Here is an 18,326-nt window from a genome sequence, read left to right on the forward strand (position 1 = left end):
CAGATGAGAATAGGGCTGATCCCTCTGCACTGTGACAGCCCTTCAGATATTTGTAGACCGCTATTAAGTCTCCTCTCAGCCTTCTCTTCTGCTAAACATTCCCAGATCCTTTAACCGTTCCTCATAGGACATGATTTGCAGACCGCTCACCATCCTGGTAACTCTTCTCTGAACTTGCTCCAGTTTGTCTATGTCTTTTTTAAAGTGGGGTGCCCAGAACTGGACTCTGTATTCCAGATGAGGTCTGACTAAGGAAGAGTAGAGGAGGATAATGACCTCACGTGATCTAGACTCTATGCTTCTCTTAGTACATCCCAGAATTGTGTTTGCCTTTTTGGCTGCTGCATCACATTGTTAACTCATGTTCAGTCTATGATCTATTAGTATACCCAAGTCTTTTTCACATGTGCTGCTGCTTAGCCCAATTCCTCCCATTCTGTATGTGGTTTCTTCATTTTTCTTGCCCAGATGTAGGACTTTGCATTTCTCCTTGTTAAATACCATTCTGTTAGTCGCTGCCCACTGTGCAAGCTTTACTAGACCTTTCTGAATCCTCCCTCTCTCTTCCCTAATGTTAGCTATCCCTCCTAGCTTTGTGTCGTCGGCAAATTTGATCAGTTTCCCATCAATTTCCTCCTCCAGATCATTATAAAAATATAAAGCCATAGATCATTTTTTATTTTTCAGCCATTCTCATAGTTTTAACTGAACAAGAGTTGCAACATATATGTGGAGCCCATGACTTATCCTGGCCCCCTACCTTAAAACTAAACTAATGGTAATAGGCAGTCTTCACAAGAGGTGTTAAATTGCGTTTCTGTGACGAAAATGTTATTTCACTACAAATGTAACAAAAACTATTCACTAAATTTACACATTTTCATGCCATTTTGATATAGCAAATTTTACACTTCAAAAGCACTCGAAACCAGATATTCTGAAAAAAAAACAATATGAAACTCAGACATAGCAACATTTATTATGTTTATAACCTACAAAAATATGGAGAACATTGTGTTATGTCAGTTCAGATGTGTGACAACTCCTCCCCCACCCCCCAAAAAATAAAAATTCCCACAAAATAAAAACATAAATTCCAAAGCAAAAGCTAATCGGTAATTTTTATGGTGATTTTTGAATTCAGCAGATGGAAATACATAAGAATACGCTAATTTTGAGCCCGAAACAAAATCATCGTTGGGCAGTGTAATTTGTTCAAAGATCTTTCCCGGTATAGAAGTCAGGCTCACAAGCCTGTAGTTTCCTGGATCCACCTTCTTGCCTTTTTTGAAGATAGGCACAACATTTGCCCTTTTCCAATCTTCTACTTCTCCTGTTCTCCAGGAATTTTCAAAGATTATGGCGAGTGCTTCAGCAATTACCTCCGCTACTTCCCTTAGTATCTTAGGATGTAATTCATCTGGACCTTGGGACTTAGATTCATGTAAGTTAGCTAAGTGTTCCCCTCACCATCTCTCTGCTTATAGATAGCCTGCATTCTTTTATTCCCCCAACAGCACAGGGAAGATCAGTTGATGTTACATCTACTTTCTGAGAGAAAACAGATACAAAGTAGAAATTTAAAAGTTCGGTCTTCTCAACATTATTCTTAACCAATTCACCATTTTGATCTTGTAAGCATCCTATAGCATCTTTGACTTTTCTTTTGCTTTTGACCCCCCAAATCCTTTTTTATTGCTTTTGGCCTCTGTTATAAGCCTCAATTCATTATCTGCTTTAGCTTTTCTGACACTTGCCCTACAGTTTCTGCATACCACATTATATTCTTCTTTAGATATTTCCCCCCTTTTTCCATTTCATAAACATATTTTTCTTCCTTTTTAACATGTATGTAAGTTCTGTGTTCATCCATTCTGGTCTCTTTAAATGCTTCCCCTTCTTCCTTCTTTTAGGGATTGGTAACAATTGTGCTTTGAGAATCTCTTTTTACAATGTTTCCCAACCTTCTTGGACATTTCTGTCCTTAAGAACATCCAGCCTTTGGATTCTTCCTCTTTCTGAGTCCATTAAAATCTGCCTTTCTGAAATCCAACCTTGAGGTCTGAGTTTTCTCTATTCTTCCTCCCCTTGTTATCCAACATCCAAGGATATCATGATCACTGCCTCCTAAGGTCCCAGCCACCCTTACTTCCTCAACCTTTCCCTCCCTGTTGGTAAGAATTAGGTCCAAGATGGCAGATCCCCTTGTTTTCTCTTCTACCTTCTGGAAGATAAATTTGTCACCAAGAGCCGATAAGAATCTGTTGGATCCATTACTTTTACCTGAGAGATTCGCAACAAATGTCTGGATGGGTAAAATCTCCCATGATCTCTTTGTTGGGCTTCTTTGAGAGCTTGGCCATCTGATGTAGAAAGAGTTCCTCCATATCTTCTGCTTGTCCAGGCGGCCTATAGTAAATGCCTACAATGGTGTCCTTTCTGTTGTTCTCTCCTTGTATTCTTCCCCAAACAGTTTCTACAGAACTCCCAGCTCTGAAGCTTGAATCTCTGGAGATGAATGTTCTCCTAACATACAACACAACACCTCCTCCCCTTTTATTAGGTCTGATTCTTATAAATAAGTTGTATCCTTCAAGCCTTGTATCCAATCATGTGTATCATCCCACCAAGTTTCCGTGATGCCTATGACATCATATTTCTCTTCTTGTGTTCGGAGCTCCAATTCTCCTTGTTTGTTTCCCATGCTCTGGGCATTTGTGTAGAAACATGTTAGTTTGTGATCGGTGTCTCTTGCTCCTCTACTTGCCTTCTGAATTTTTTGTCTTTGTTCTTTCTTTCCACTTCTAATAGTAAGTTTCTCAGATGTATTAATTAACTGTATATTTTTACCTTTCCCTTCCCTGCCCACATTGTTCTAGTTTATAGCTCTCCTAATGAGTGAAGCAAGGTGCCCAGCAAATATATGCTTACCTGTCTTTGTAAGGTGCAACCCAACCCGTCTCTAGCAAGCAGTCCATCAAATAGGTAATTCACTCCATGGTCTAGAAATCCAAATCTTTGCTGACGGCACCATTGACGTAGCCAGTTGTTTACCTCTAGAATCCTGTTCTTCTTATTCCATGGCCATCCATTGACCACCTGTGGTCCTAGTTCCTTCACCTTCTTTCTGAGGTCTTCAAAGTCTCTGCGGATAGCTGCAAGGTCCTTTTTTGCAGTGTCCTTTGTCCCTACATGTATTAGTAGGAATGGGTGGTGTTCTGTAAGACTGAAGACACATGAGCACACTTTGCACGCCCACAGCTGTGGATATTTAGTCAGATCTGACATACACGGCTGTGGATACGTGACCAGATCAAGTGCACACACAAGTGTGGACAAGTGACAAAACCTTGAGTGCACACACAGGGCTGTGGATATGTGGTCAGACCTTATACACAAACAGCCTTGGACGTGCGATCACACCTCTCGCTGACATGGCTATGGACATGCAACTGCATCACGCACAACCCACAGCTGTGGACATATGACCAGACCTCGCACACAATGCTGTGGACACGCTATCATAACTTGCACAAATGGCTGTAGATACACAATCAGACTTCCTGCACACGGCTCTGGACATGTAACCAGTCCTCACATACCTGATAATGTTTCTTATTGTGTTGCATAGCTTCCAGACGATTATCGGGATCGGCGTTGGCGCTGGATCTTATGTTCTTGCAAAGTTTGCTGTAAGTCGGCCATGATTGTGATTTGAAGAGTAGAAAAGAGCCACAAGTGCCACGAAGGCGATGCGCCATCTGATGTCTCGCTGAGATTATTGTAACCCTTTCTTTCGCTGCAGCTTATATTCCCAGAGATGGTGGAAGGATTGGTCCTGGTGAACATTGATCCCAATGGAAAAGGCTGGATTGACTGGGCGGCCTCTAAGGTACGGTGGGAGTGATAAACCAATCAGAGCCAACTATTCTACCATGTTAGGGCTGTCCTTTTCCGCACCCCTCACTGTTGGGTACCCAAACTGGGCAAAATACCTAAAGGCGGCATGGAAGTGTCCACCGTGCCCTGGTCACCACATGATCATGTCTTACCACTTTCTCTACACAGATCTCTGGACTGACAAGTTCCCTCCCTGACACTGTGCTGTCTCATCTCTTCAGTCAGGTATGGTTACTCTGCATCCCACAGCAAGCCAGAAACAATATGGCCGCCTCTAGTGACCCCACCCTCCTTATACTGGAAACAATATGGCCGCCTCTAGTGACCCCACCCTCCTTATACTGGAAACAATATGGCTTCCCCTATACTGGAAACAATATGTCTGCCTCTGGTGACCCTGCCCGCTGTAATGGAAACAATATGGCTGTCTGTAGTGACCCTGCTCCCCTGTACTGGAAACAATATGGCTACTTCCAGTGACCTGTAATAGTTACAATATAGCGGCAACTAACAAATTTGCCCTCCCCCCCCCCCCCTGTACTGGAAACAATATGGCTACTTCTAGTGACCTGTAATAGTTACAATATAGCGGCCACTAACGACTCTGCCTTCCCCCCCCCCCCCCCTGTACTGGAAACAATATGGCTGCCTCTAGTGACTCTGTCCCCTATTCTGGGAATAGTATGACTGCCACTAGTGACCCTGCCCCTTCATACTGAAAACAATATGGCAGCCACTAGTGACTCTGCCCCCACCCCCTTAAACAGGAAACAATGTGGCTTCTTCTAGTGACCTGTAATCATAACAATTATTGGCAGCCACTAACAACTCTGCCCCACCTGATGTGGTAACAGTATGGCTGCCACTAGTGACTCTGCCCTGCTGGAGAAGTAAGAGTTGCTTACTGCCCTATATTGAGAGTCTCAGTTTTATACACATTTCGCCGTGTTGTAATATCCAAATGTTTGGTGTCTAGTACTAGTGCTGGATAGAGCCCCCAGTGAAACCTCTGCCCTCTAGTGGTGGACAGGACCCCCAGGGACAGCACGACTCCCTAGTGGTGGACAAGGCTCCCAGTGACAGTACTGCCCTCTAGTGGTGGACAGGACTCCCAGTGACAGCACTGTCCCATGTGGTACAATGTTGCCCCCTTGTGGTGACCCTGTCTCTTGCCCCAGGAGGAGCTGATGAATAACACGGAGCTGGTGCAGAACTACCGCCAGCAGATCAGCAGTTGTGTGAATCAGAACAACCTGCAGCTCTTCTGGAACATGTACAACAGGTGCGAGGGGCGTGATACAGGTGGGGGCGCTTCTGGTCATACATGGTGACATGGTTCCTGGAAGCTTACACGGCAGGCTTTGTGGTATTTGTCACACAGGACGGACTGCCGGAAGGGTCTATTATCCGTGTTAACAGTGCATACGGCAGTTAGTTCTTTATCCTGCACACAGTATCTTTGTTAGCGTCACAATTCTGACCGTTGTTTCTCATTCGCAGCCGAAGAGATTTAGAAATTAATCGTCCTGGAACCGTCCCAAACGCCAAGACGCTGAAGTAAGAACCGTACACGACGCAGACATCTAGGGCTGGACTGAAACTAAAAAGCAGCCTTGGCACACAATCCCCGTCAGCCCCCAATCCCCGTCAGCCCCCAATCCCCAGCAGCCCACAATCCCCATCAGCCCCCAATCCCCATCAGCCCCCAATCCCCATCAGCCCCCAATCCCCAGCAGCCCCCAATCCCCATCAGCCCACAATCCCCAGCAGCCCACAATCCCCAGCAGCCCACAATCCCCAGCAGCCCCCAATCCCCAGCAGCCCCCAATCCCCAGCAGCCCACTATCCTAACAGCCCACATACAAAATTACCCTATTCGTGGAAAATTATTATTTTCAAAATGTGCTGGAAATAGCAATACATTAGTAAGTGATTTATGGTGCTGCAGCACATTTGTGAACCATAAAGTGTCCAACCAGTTTAAATGCGTAAACCACACCATCAACACCAGAAGGAAAATAGTGTGATTCTTCTTAGCAAGAGAAACCAAATAATCCTGTAGATATGAGACCTTTTAACGGCTAACAAAAGTATATGAGGTTATAGCGAGCTTTCCAACCTACTTGGGGTTCTTCCTCAGGCATAAATAAATAAATGCTTAATTAGTCCACTGATTAAGATGTGAAAGTTTTATGGTCTCTGAATTAGTGTTAGGGGGTCACCAGGCCTGTGTGTTATATCTGCTATAGATTTCTCATACCTCCCAGTCACGCATGAATCCTCTTGAAGAATTTAGGCCTGTGTTGAAAGTGTCAAAAGTTGTTATAAATTTGTACTCCCAAATTCTTCTATGGCTTTGTGATTTGAAATTGCCTTTTAATGTGGTGACTTTCATATCTTCCATGTCATGTCCAGGAAATTCTAACTTTCTCTGTTAATTGTGTGACGATGACATCTCATCCTGGCCCTCAGTTTTTGTCCTGTTTCTCCAAGATAAATCCCCCAACAGGACATTTACTGCCCCAGATCAGGTACACAACATCAGACGTGGAACATGTGAATGTCCCAGGATCTTATAGTCCTGCTGTGTATTGGGGATCTGTATCCTGTCCGAGGTCCGCACATGTCAGCAGGTCTTACAGCTCCTTACCTTACAGGGATAAGTTCCTTTTTGTGTGTCAGAGGACAATGCACTCCTGATTTTAAGGCTCCTCAGACTTGGAGGTTCCTGTAACACAGAAGCGGAGGGTCCGGGAATATGGTGGTCAGACGGTCATCCTTGTGTAGGTATGATGGAGTTTCTTTGCGGTTTTCCTTTGTACCTCTAGCTCTGAGTTGTAGGCCACTACTAGAGGCACACGATTGTTTCCTTCCTTCTCTTTGTATTGGAGTAGTTGATTTCTGGGTATCCTGGTGGCTCTGATGATTTGGTCATCAGTTGAGGTGGGATGGTCGTCCTGGTTTATAAATGTCCTGTTAAGATGGTATAAATGTTCCTCTCTGTCTGTTGGGTTGGAGCAGATCTGGTTGTATCTGATGGCCTGGCTGTAGACGATGGACTTTTTGATGTGTTTAGGGTGGAAGCTGTCCCATCTGAGGTCTGTGGGCCGATCAGTCGGTTTCCGGTATAGGGATGTCTGTATTGAGTTGTTTGAAATTTTTATTGTGGTGTTCAGAAAGTAGATTTTTGTATCCGAGTAGCTTAATGTAAGGTTTATGGTCGGTGGAATGCATTGAATCTCTCATGGAATTTTATTAGTTCTTGTTCGGTGTTGGTCCAGATGATTATAATGTTATCAATGTAGCGGAAGTAGGCCAGTGGTTTGCTGGGGCAGGAGGCCAGAAAGTCGCTCTCCAGTTTTGCCATGAAAAGGTTGGTATATTGCAGTGGCATTTTAATGCCCGGCGGTTCCGGTGAGTTGCAGGAATATCTCTTTGCCAAAGGAGAAATAATTGTATGTGAGGATGAATCTTGTGATTTGTAACACCAACTCAGATGCAACCATATTGGCCTCAAGGTGTGTCTGGCAGACGGTCAGTCCATCTTCGTGTGGAATGTTGGAATCTAAGGATTCCACATCCATGGTGGCCTGGATGGCACCATCGGGGAGGGGACTTACAGCTGGAATGTATAAACACCATATCACATGGTCAGGGACAGGTACACACACTTTTTTACACTACCACTATTCCAGTACCAATATAACCGATAATACCGCCATATAGTGAAGATACAGTACTCAGATATTTGCATATTGTTATTGAAGAAAACGCACTATACAAAGGTCATTACTAGCTCTCTACAAAGCCCAAATAATACCGCCATGCCATGACAACTACACAGTAACTGAAAAGTACCATCATTCTGTTACAGGGAAAAAAAATACTTTACAAAGGCCAATATTCCCACCATATAGAGTTGGTATCAGTTCTGCACAGGTGATCACAGCACACTTGTACTTAGTGACTCCAGGTGATGTCCTCTGACTGTCATCGTTCACTTTTTCCATTCAACCCAGACCGCCATGATGACATGCAGGTACCCCACTAGTCCACACCTCCATCCACATGTGAAGCCCTCTGCTGTAAGAGCAGTCACACTATGAGCACACAGAAGGGCCAGTAGCTGACAGGGAGGGAACTCTGCCTTGGCTGCCATCTTTATTCTGATGAGACCTTCCTTCTCGCAGGGCTCCGGTGATGCTGGTCGTTGGAGACAATTCCCCGGCTGAGGACAGCGTGGTTGGTCCATTTATTTTTGCTACAGCTGATATGTGACCTGCTTTTTAAGGTTTAGATGGTTAACTATTATAGAATGGGATCTCTTCAGTCGCACTGTAACGGATCACCAGATTTCAGCTAAAATTGGGCGCTCCTGAATGGATCAAACAGTCTGGGCTGTGTTCTCTAAAAAAAGATCTCCAGTAATCTGGTAGATTTCTTGTAAGGTATTATCAGTTCTTTAATGTATAATGGAATACCAGATCACTATAGTGCTAGAGTGGATTACTTTGATCCCCAGTGATATGTAGCAGTTGACCTGAAGATCACTTTCCAGCAGATCTCCAGTGCCCTGGTGTATAGTGGACTGTAGTATGATCTTTGGCCTCCTTCTGTTCCTTATTGCACTCTATTTCACTGACAGGTTGAATGTAACTCTAAGCTTGATCCAACAACCACAACATTCCTGAAGGTACTGTAATCTCTATGAGACTTCAGTCAGTCTAACATCCATGTCTCTTCCTCGTATATGGCCTCTTCTTGATGTGTTTGGGCTCCTCTCCCTGTATACGGCCTCCTCTTCCTTCTGTCTGGTCTCTTTTCTTGTATGTGGCTTCCTTTCTGTCTGTTTTTGTATATGGCCTCTTCTCCATGTCTAGTCTCTGTACGTGTCCTGTTTCCCATCCATGGATGTGGTCTTGTCTGCCTTCCTTGAACACACTGCTTTATTCCCTTGTGTCTGAACATGGCCTCCTCTCTTTGTGTGTGCTATCTGATCTGTGTATCTTGCTGCCTCTCGTGTCTGGTTTCTGTCTGTGTATGTGACCACCTTTCCTTGTATCCGATTTCCTATCCTTGAACGTGGCCTCCTCACCTTGTATCCTATCTGTGTGTGTGGCCTCCCATCCTTGTATGTGACTGCCTCTCCTTGTGTCTCGTCTCCTGTCCTTGGAGTTGGCTTCCTCTCGTTTTGCGTTTGCTTAGTCCTTGTATGTGGCCTCCTCTCCTTGTATCTCATCACCCGCCCATGTATGTGGCTTCCTCTCGTTTTGCGTTTGCTTAGTCCTTGTATGTGGCCTCCTCTCCTTGTATCTCATCATCCGCCCATGTATGTGGCTTCCTCTTGTATTGATCTGTGATTGTGTGTTGCCTCCTCCTTATCTCTGGTCTTCTACCACTGTATGTAACTTCCTCTTCTCTTGTCTCTGTCCTTGGACATGGCCTCCTCTACTTGTGTCTGATCTCCCATCCCTTTATGTGGCTTCTTCTCTATGTGTGTGGTCTCCCATCCCTGTAGGTTCCCCTCTCCTCAGTTTGGTTGTGATGTATCCTAAACTGTCTGGCCATCCACCACTCACTGAACCGAGATGACATAAATGGTGGCGACTATAGTAGGGGAATGGGGGGGGGGTTCTAGTAAGGATGTGTTACCCCATTCAGCCTCATTCCTGTCTCCTCCATTAATTCTGCTCCTCTTACATCTTGTCCCACACAGATGGCGGACTCCGGAGGACTTCCTCAGGTCACCCAGGTATCTATGATCATTCATTCTGTATCTTCCCGCTTGTCTTTGTGTATGTCTACCATTAGAGACGCTGCTGTGCAGCAATGTGATCGGAAGTTCAGGACCACCAGTGATGAGGCTTTCGTTGGATCCTTATGAGGGCCAGTAATTGTTATCATAGGGCCAGTCATACTGCTGGAGCCACAAGGACACAGTGGGGCAGATTTAGGCTGGGTTTACATTAGGCGGATTTGCCACGGAATTTCGCTGTGGCTAATCCACTTGCGGCTGCTAATCCCGCGATTAGCCAGCCATGTGCACTAGAATTGGCAAAAATCTCGTCCACATGGGGCAGACAATCTGTCGCGGCAAAGCCAGCATTAGCCAGCGATGTGGCGCGAATTTCTGGAAAGTAGCATGTCCATTCTTTTTTTTTATTCCGTTGCCGCCTCGCTCCTCTCTATGCCATTACATTTGTGGTTAGGGTGCTTTTACTCGGGACAATTATTGTTCAGTGTAAAGGCACACCCTGACTGAATAACAAATGAGAAGTCTTTCACTTCTTGTTCATTGTTCAGTTTCTGCATGCATGTATGGTTCAGTGTACACAGTCGTGTAAAAGCACAGGATTATTGCTGGGACGAGCTGTCGGTCAGGCAAATGAATGTTCAATAATAATTGAGCCCTGTAAAAGCCTTTAAGTTTTCACTGTCTATTAACCAAGATTGGTAGATCTGCCCCATTGTTTGTCGCACTATAGCCCCCACACAGTGCAATCTATGGGGCTTCTTGTAAGTAACTGCCAATCATGGTAATTCCGTATTCACCTCTTCTGTGGCTCTGTAGCGCTTCAGGCACTAGGGTGGAGCCTTAGGTGTAGAAGCGGCAGGTCTGGAGAGTAGTCAGGGAAGAGCAAGGAGTTAGCAACGGGAAGTCTCAGTTCACAGTACAGATGTAGGAGGCAGGTAGCGTAGTCATAAGGGAAGCCAGGGGTCAGCAACAGGAGGTCTCAGTTGAATAGCAGAAGAGCAGGCAGAAGTAGAGCTTGAACAAGGATTGGAGCACAATAATTACACAATGCATGAAGGGAGCTGGCCAGGTTTATATAGAGGGCTTAATCAGGAGCATGATGGAGCTAGGATAGGGAGGCAGGAACTAGGTAAAACGAATCATGAAACAAGGCTAGGGTATGCAGGGGAATTTGTCCAAAGGCCTGGATGACCCAGCGGAGAGAGCTGTCGGCTGAAGCGCAAGAGATCCCGGGTGTGAGTCCTGACAGGCTCTTAAGCCGTGCTGAGCAACAGCCATCTTGAAGCAAACAAGCTAATGCGGCACCAATCACTGATCGCACTCCTTGGCATATGGCTTCCTGCAATGTTTTATATGGTCCTAGTAATACCAGTGTGAATCGCGTTCATTCTTGCAATGTCTGTAAATGATATAAAGTATAAGGTGAGTGACCCTGCGGCTCCTTTCTCTTCACAGCCTGGGAAGCTGACAGAAGCCTTCAAATATTTCCTTCAAGGAATGGGATACAGTAAGTGCGCTACGGGGTCTCTGGAGGGTGGCGGCTACTGGCCTGTCTTTGTATTGGGACATGTTTCACCCCTCTCCAGGGCAGTCCTCTTGTTCTGTCTCCTCCGTCTGTACTTGCGTCGTAAACTTCATGTCTCTGATTTCTCCTCTGTGTCTCCCCTTCTGCTGTCTCTTTCTCTGCGCTCACTCAGACTATGAACTCTCTGACCAAACTCCTGTATTCTCTTTATTGTGATGACATGTTAGTACTTGTTGTCTCAATGTCACATTTCTGTGTCTTCTCCCCTCCTCATCACCTTCCACTGGGTTCTTCACACCCTTCCCCTGCTTCCTGCCCCGTCTTTTTTTTCCCCTCAGTTGCCTCCTTGAAGGATCGGAGACAGAGTGCCAGCGCAGGTATCCCATCACACCATATGCTGAGTTCATTGACCCCCGTATAGATTGCATGCTCCCCAGTCCGCTGTGTAGCACTTCGGAATGCTCTGCTCGGGCTGCTCCATGCTCTCCAGCGTCAGATGACCTTCTGCACCATACGCTTGTGTTACACACTCCGCATCAGAAATTGAAGTGTCCAGTGATCCCTGCAAGCCCCACATTACTTCAGCATGAAAGGGCAGAGAAGCAAAGCTAATGTTTTGGGGCTGCATTCAGTAGAATGTTCCGCTATATAGCAAGTCCGGAAAGTCTTCAGGTCCTCTCACTATTTTACATGTTGCTATGTTGTGGCCTAGTTTCCCCCTCATTCTGCACTCAGTACCTCAGAATGACAAAGTGAGAACAGAATGGGAGAAATCTTTGTAATTTCTTTAAAAATGAAACCCTCCCATTCAGCAGTGCCATAAGTATTCACACCCTGGACTCAGTATTAGTCGGAGCCCATTTGGCAGTGATTCCAGCCTCCAGTCTTCTTGCCTTTAATGCCACAAGGTTTGCACCCCTAGACTTGGGGATTTCTACCCTCTGTCAGCTTGGACGGGGGCCATCTGTGGACAGCCATTGTCAGGTTTCTAAATAACTAGTCTTGGATATACTGATAAATGTCTGAAGAACACGAAGTCTACAAACCTGGTTTCTCCATCAGGGAATGTAAATTTTGCATGCTGGCAACAGTGACCAAGTAGTAACAATCAGTGAAGAGATACCGAATCCTCCAAATCCAAGTGTGATCTTCTCCATCTTATCAGAAACAACATTGCTGAGAGTCAAATAGAATCGGACAAAGACAACATCGTGCTTCAACATTCCCAGCAAGGCGTTCCACCTCCTCTACTAACACGAGGTGATCTGATCAACCATATCGGAACTTGTCCATAAAAACGGGTTCAAGGCTGAATGGCGACTTAAGAGACAAGATTCCATCCAAAGTCTGTTTCTTCACAATTGCCGAGATGAATTTGAAGCATTTTACCCCTAACATAATCCTGTGTATTGTCACGATGTGCCTTCTGTTATGGAAGCTCCCGGCCATCAGTAGGGTCACCTAAGGATGTGATATCCGTTACGGCCATCAGTGTAGGCCAACGGATGGGCAATTACTGATTTACGATGGGTAAGCTTCAAAGTTGTGCTTCTTCACAATGAAAATAAGCTAATGCGAAAGAATCCTGAAAATAACTTCCTGCTATTAGAAAACATCGGTATGTAAAGCATTCTTACACCATCTGCGGGGTGTGAAAGCTACGGCCCTTTTACTTGGCTTGCAACTTGGAAACAAAGTTTTGTCTTTTCCTGTGTGAACGGGACAGAAAAAAGTGACCAAAACGACAATCGCCTATCCAAGGAGACAAAAAAGTCTTAAACGCCTTCCTAAAAACGTTGACTTGCCGGCACTGCCCATCAAACTGATGAAGAACTCCGTGAAAGTGATGGATCACAACGGCATTGGGTTCATGTCTCCGAAGAGCAGGTCTCCAAGAATCTGTGATTAACGAAGGAAAATTTGTAGGGACCCAAATCAGAGAACTAATGTGGGATGTGATGTTTCAGAGTAGGCGGAGTGAAGCAGAACAGTCCGCAGGGTTAACTTCAAGAAAGTTAATGAAAACTTTGCAAAATCGTAGAGCAGGAATTACTATGAAATAGTGAGCAATCGACAAGCAGCATCAAAAGCAGTGGGGTGCAACAGGTCACCACAAAGCCATTTTTTGGATTCTCACTTGGACTTTATTACCTGTGAATCTCACCCCATGTAAAAGGCACTTACATTGTATTCTCAGAATGATTTAACTGGCAGAGTGCTAGTGACTTCGGTTGGCTGCTTGGCCTCCGACCCCTGAAGACGCTGGTCTATTAACAAAGCATGTAGGGTAGGCAAAGGTCAAGTGTTTTAAGAATCCTTGCCTCATGTCAGGATGAGTGTAGACTACGCCTAGCCTGGATCATTAGTGCATTGCCAGTCAAACTGCTGTGTGAATACAACTTCTTAAGGCCCATTTACACGTAAGGATTGTCGCTCAAATGAACGAAAGTGCGAGATAATCGTTACGTCTAAACGCGAGTCATCGTGCGATTGTCGTTTATCGTTCAGTTTCAGCCTGCATGCAGATATTCTGCGGCTCACTCACGTCTGGTTACGTCTAAACGCTCTCTGCATACATAGGAATGTGAGCGCTAAGCAAAAAGTGAGCGATTCTCAGCGATGATCTGCCTGTCTAAACGCTCTGCACGAGCGCGAACAACTGCAAACAAATTAGCGGTGACGTCACTTGTTTGTGCGCTAGTTCAAACGACCATCGTCCCGCGTAAAGCCGGCATTACACTATTGTCTATTCAACATATAATACAGTGCAATCCAGGTATTGATGCTGACATAATACACTGCAGTAATTAACAGTGTTGTTGTATCCGTGTCTTGTTACTGTTGCCAGGAGACATTAGATGGACTACACAAAAGGAAATATTAGCTAATAGGGAATTGGGTTTTTACACTTTGCGTGTTCCCCCGGCCCGTTTTAAGTCGTGTGATACATATAGGTAATAAAGAGCGGTATGTTTTTGTGCTTCTGCAGTTTTTCCCCAATAGGCATTTGCTGGTCCTCATTTCACATGGCACACAGCAAAGGACTACACTTCCCAGTGGGAGTCAGTCGCTTGGCCGTAGCATATGGGGGTCATAGTCCAGGCTCCTGCAATCCAACTACAGCCACTTCTTTCCTACAGTCCTGCATGGGAGGTTGAAGCCTTAAGGCTGGGTTCACACTCCAGTTTCCCCCCACGTTTAGCATGTACAGTGGGAACCCTTCCGGTGTACCCAGTAAACGTGTCTATAGGGGTCTGTTTTCGCATTCTTCTGGACAGGATCCGTTAGGGATACTTTTTTTCTGGATAGAACAGCATAGTAAACTATGCTTTGCCATCCTGTGGAAAAACCTATCCAGTGTTCCCCAACTCCAGTCCTCAGGGACCGCCAACAGGTCATGTTTTCAGGATTTCCTCAGTGTTGCACAGGTGATGTAATTATTATCAGTGCCTCAGACATGGCCTCAGTGTTCTTACCATAGGATATCCTAAAAAAACATGACCTGTTGGTGGTCCCCGAGGACTGGAGTTGGGGACCCCTGCATTAAACGGATCCCATATTGGTCTCTGGGCAATGGATGTTACCGTCAGGCTTTCATCACAGCCTCCGTTTAACACGTTGGGAGCTTTTTCCAACATATATATTAGACAGAGGCCAAAAGTGAAGTGTGAAGCCAACCTGGGCGCGTATCCTTGATCTTCCCTGTAAGCAGCGCTGAGTAGTTTACGTCTCGGCTGCCGGACGGTGTTTTACCCAACGTTTGCTCTTTGTGAATGTCCAGTCCTAGACGTAATTTGTTTCCTCTTGTTTCTGTAGTGCCCTCAGCCAGTATGACCCGACTTGCCCGATCTCGTACAGCGTCCCTCACCAGCGCCAGTTCTGTGGATGGAAGTCGCCCAAGGCCTTGCACTCAGTCAGAAAGCAGTGAGGGCATCGGTCAGATCAACCACACCATGGAAGTATCCTGCTGAAGACCCCTGGAGCAGCATCTTACTCCTTACACCCCCTCTTCTTGCCCCCTCATTACCCATCTCTTCTTTACTGGTTTCTCTTCTTGCACCCCACCCCTTTAAACAGCGTCTGGCGTTTTTTGGGGATCTAAATACCAGAGTGGCAGTAGTTAATCATCATCTGGTGTGTGCTCTTCCCGCTCCCCTGTGACTGGATGTGAGATGGGGGTATAGTGACTGTAAAGAATAAGGTGGGGTATCTGGCTTGGTGGTGGCAGTCCTTCCTCTCCGTGCAGTCAGTGTTCTTATGGCTACCAGCGATGAAGACTTTGGTCAAGCAATGGTAGAGCGTGGTGTAGAAGGTCTTCCTTCACCAACCCTGTTGTGGTCAACCTATAGACTAGTGGCCAATATCTGTATTATAAGGGGAGGATAGACCAGGAGGCGATCACCTAATGAGGGCAAATCCTGTACAGCTCATCTGGTGACTCCAGGGGGTTCTGTAGAGGTGGTCCATCAATGGGTGTGACATGTGGGTGTAGATGCCTTTCTCCAGGTTCTAGCAGAACGTCCATTAAGGCTTGTCTCACCTAGAAGACGTGTCCTGCGCTGGTGAATGTTTCTGATGGGCCCGTCCCTATGTACATCAGACCAATTTCCTGTTTTAAACTTGTGTCCTGTCTCCTGCGTTCCGCCATCTTGATGTTTCCCTTTCCCCATATGTGTCTCCATCCATGGTTGTGAGGCATCGCTCCCCGGTTCCTGTGACCTGGAGGGTAATGAATCCTGTCTGTGTGCGCAGTGACCCTGTACTCATGTTCTAGTTATGGATCTGTCTATTGTGGCGGTGGATGCTTGTAGCTGCATTTAACTACTTCATGATAGTAAGGATGAATTCAATGAACCTCAATAAAATAGTAAATCTGCACAATGGGTCGTGTCTGGATTCGCTTCCACCCGGGGATCCCCATCGCAGAGTCTATCTGCCCAACACATTGTGTACGCCTTGCAGGACTTCCCATCACCGAATATAGAGTAAGGCCACCTGCAGATGGGCGGAAATTCCGCGGCGGGATTTCTGCTGCTGAAAGCCTGCATAGGATTGCGTTAACAAAGGCAATCCTATGTAGACGGCCGGAGTTTGGCTGCGTAAAATCTCGTGCGGCAAACAAACCGCGGCATGCCCTATTGAGCCCCGCACAGAAACTTCACTCACCGGCCGCCGACACATAAAAGAGCCGCGGGAGAGGTTAGTGCCCGCGCTGCTCTCTGCAGGCGCTCGGGTCGGGTCCCGCTGCGAGAATTTTCGCTGCCGGATCTGACCCGGCCGTCTGCATGCGGCCTTAATCTCAGGAATGGCACAGTTTGTCATTCTTGTGCGTTCTCCAATCAGGTGATGAAGCACCTGGCCGAGCTACGAAGAACGTGCCAGAAGGAAGGGTGGTGGCTCTGAAGGACTTCAGGGTGCTATTATACAGGCACTAGCGGCTGCCACAGCCCAGCAATTGACGCTATTCCCTGAGCGTTAATCAGCTATTTAGGCACGCTCTTGTCTCCAATCTGTTGATGGGCACGGAGAGGTAACTGCACATTAGGGTGGCTTTAGGATGGGTCCACATGGGCGCTGGTTTCCATTTGAATAACCGCAGAGGGCATTCCACTGCAGATCAGTCACAGACTGCCCGCCTCTACACCCGCACCATTTGTTGCGAGTTTCATTGCGAATTCCTGCGCGGAATTCACACCCTCATTGAGTGGAGGTAAATTCCACAGAGACAGCAATAAAAGTGACGTCACGGATTTTAATTAAAAAAATTTAAAATTCACTCGTCGTTCATTCGCAAATGGTTATCGTTGGCTTTCAGTCAGCATAAAAACTAATTGCTGGATTGCGGGCTGCTCGTTCCGTGTAATTGCTCAGCGAGAACACAGCAACCCATCGGTGAAGTCTGTCTAAAGACTCTGCACAAGCGCAAACAACCTTAGCGGTCACGCCTGCATTCGTGCGGTCGTTTAGCCGACTCATTCTATGTAAAAGGGCCATTAGGCAGTCAGGTTGCTGAGATAATGTTGACTTAGCAGCTCAACTACCCAGCATGCAGTTGTCTCTCCACATCCAGCAGGACATGCTTATACGTGTAGTGTACAGAAGCAGTCCTAACCCGGCGGTAGCAGCTGGTAGTACGGCTGCCCTCATATAATAACCGCTCTCTCGGCTGAGGTCACGCAAACTACACGGCATCCAGATGCCAGCGGTTGGGTGAGAGGGACTTGGGGAACGCACTGCAAACATTGTGTTTTTGTAACGACTGCTTTTGGTACATTTTTTGGGTCAATGGTGGCGATGGAAAAACGCAGACGGTTCTGCTGTTCTGCCGGGGGTGACTGAAAAAGCTAAAAAAAAAATTCTAGGCATCTAAAGAAAAGAAAGATTCATGTGATTTTTTTTTTTGTTACAAAAGTAATGATAAAACAACATCTAAGGCCGCTCTCAAACACGCGTTCAGTTCAACACCGCTCGGAACCGCGGCATTTTTGAACGCACAACACAGTGTTTGACGGCACTTTTTAACGCACCGCATCATTGTGATGGGTAATGGGGTGCGTTAAATGCGAAAACGCTGAAAAATAGAACAGTCAGCTCTGAGAAACCCCATGAAAATCGCTGGGAGCGTTGTGCCGCAGTTAGCGCGTCGCTCGGGACGTCGCACTAATTGGGGTAAAAAGCGGTGTGTGTGAGTGTGGCCGCAGAAGGCATGCAAGGACATAAAATAATTCTGGAGCATATGGGTAGTGCTATTCCTCTGTTATTCCTCCTGGAAATGTTTTAATAAACCAGGTGTGCCCATTTCCCGTGTTCCCAGCCTGTGTCCCCACACAGTCGGATGCTGTCCAATGATTGGCTGTAAGGCCCTTCTACATGGGACAACTGTTGGGTGCAGATTAGAGATGAGCGAGCATGCTCGGTAAGGAGATATACTCGAGAGAGAGAGCGTCGCCTTTTTCGAGTACCTGCTGACTCGTCCCTGAAGATTCGGGGGGGGTTGCAGAGGGGATCGGGAGGGAGAGAGAGGGGGATCTCTCTCACTCTCCTCCCTGCTGCCCCCGAATCTTCAGGGACGAGCCAGCAGGTACTCGAAAAAGGCGATGCTCTCTGGAGTATATCGCGTTACCGAGCATGCTCGCTCATCTCTAG

At 46.3% G+C, this 18,326-nt stretch overlaps 1 protein-coding gene across 8 annotated transcripts in view; it reads left to right on the forward strand.

Annotated features, from left to right (window-relative positions):
• The window catches only part of NDRG4 (NDRG family member 4), a 78,900-nt gene extending 62,839 nt beyond the window's left edge, over positions 1–16,061 (forward strand). For 6 of the 8 annotated variants that reach the window (XM_066583944.1, XM_066583942.1, XM_066583946.1 and 3 more), the window contains 11 exons: positions 3,632–3,692; positions 3,806–3,892; positions 4,069–4,125; positions 5,079–5,182; positions 5,401–5,457; positions 8,091–8,142; positions 8,546–8,593; positions 9,617–9,652; positions 11,111–11,162; positions 11,519–11,557; positions 14,997–16,061. In XM_066583944.1, coding sequence (XP_066440041.1) covers positions 3,632–3,692; positions 3,806–3,892; positions 4,069–4,125; positions 5,079–5,182; positions 5,401–5,457; positions 8,091–8,142; positions 8,546–8,593; positions 9,617–9,652; positions 11,111–11,162; positions 11,519–11,557; positions 14,997–15,151 — 748 coding nt within the window. In that variant the 3' untranslated portion in view covers positions 15,152–16,061. The remainder of the gene's footprint in view (positions 1–3,631; positions 3,693–3,805; positions 3,893–4,068; positions 4,126–5,078; positions 5,183–5,400; positions 5,458–8,090; positions 8,143–8,545; positions 8,594–9,616; positions 9,653–11,110; positions 11,163–11,518; positions 11,558–14,996) is intronic. The other 2 variants (XM_066583943.1, XM_066583948.1) reach the window with 1 other exon arrangement.
• The last annotated feature ends 2,265 nt before the right edge of the window (positions 16,062–18,326 follow it).

This window comes from Eleutherodactylus coqui, chromosome 11, assembly GCF_035609145.1.
Source record: "Eleutherodactylus coqui strain aEleCoq1 chromosome 11, aEleCoq1.hap1, whole genome shotgun sequence".
Taxonomy (NCBI): Eukaryota; Metazoa; Chordata; class Amphibia; order Anura; family Eleutherodactylidae; genus Eleutherodactylus; species Eleutherodactylus coqui.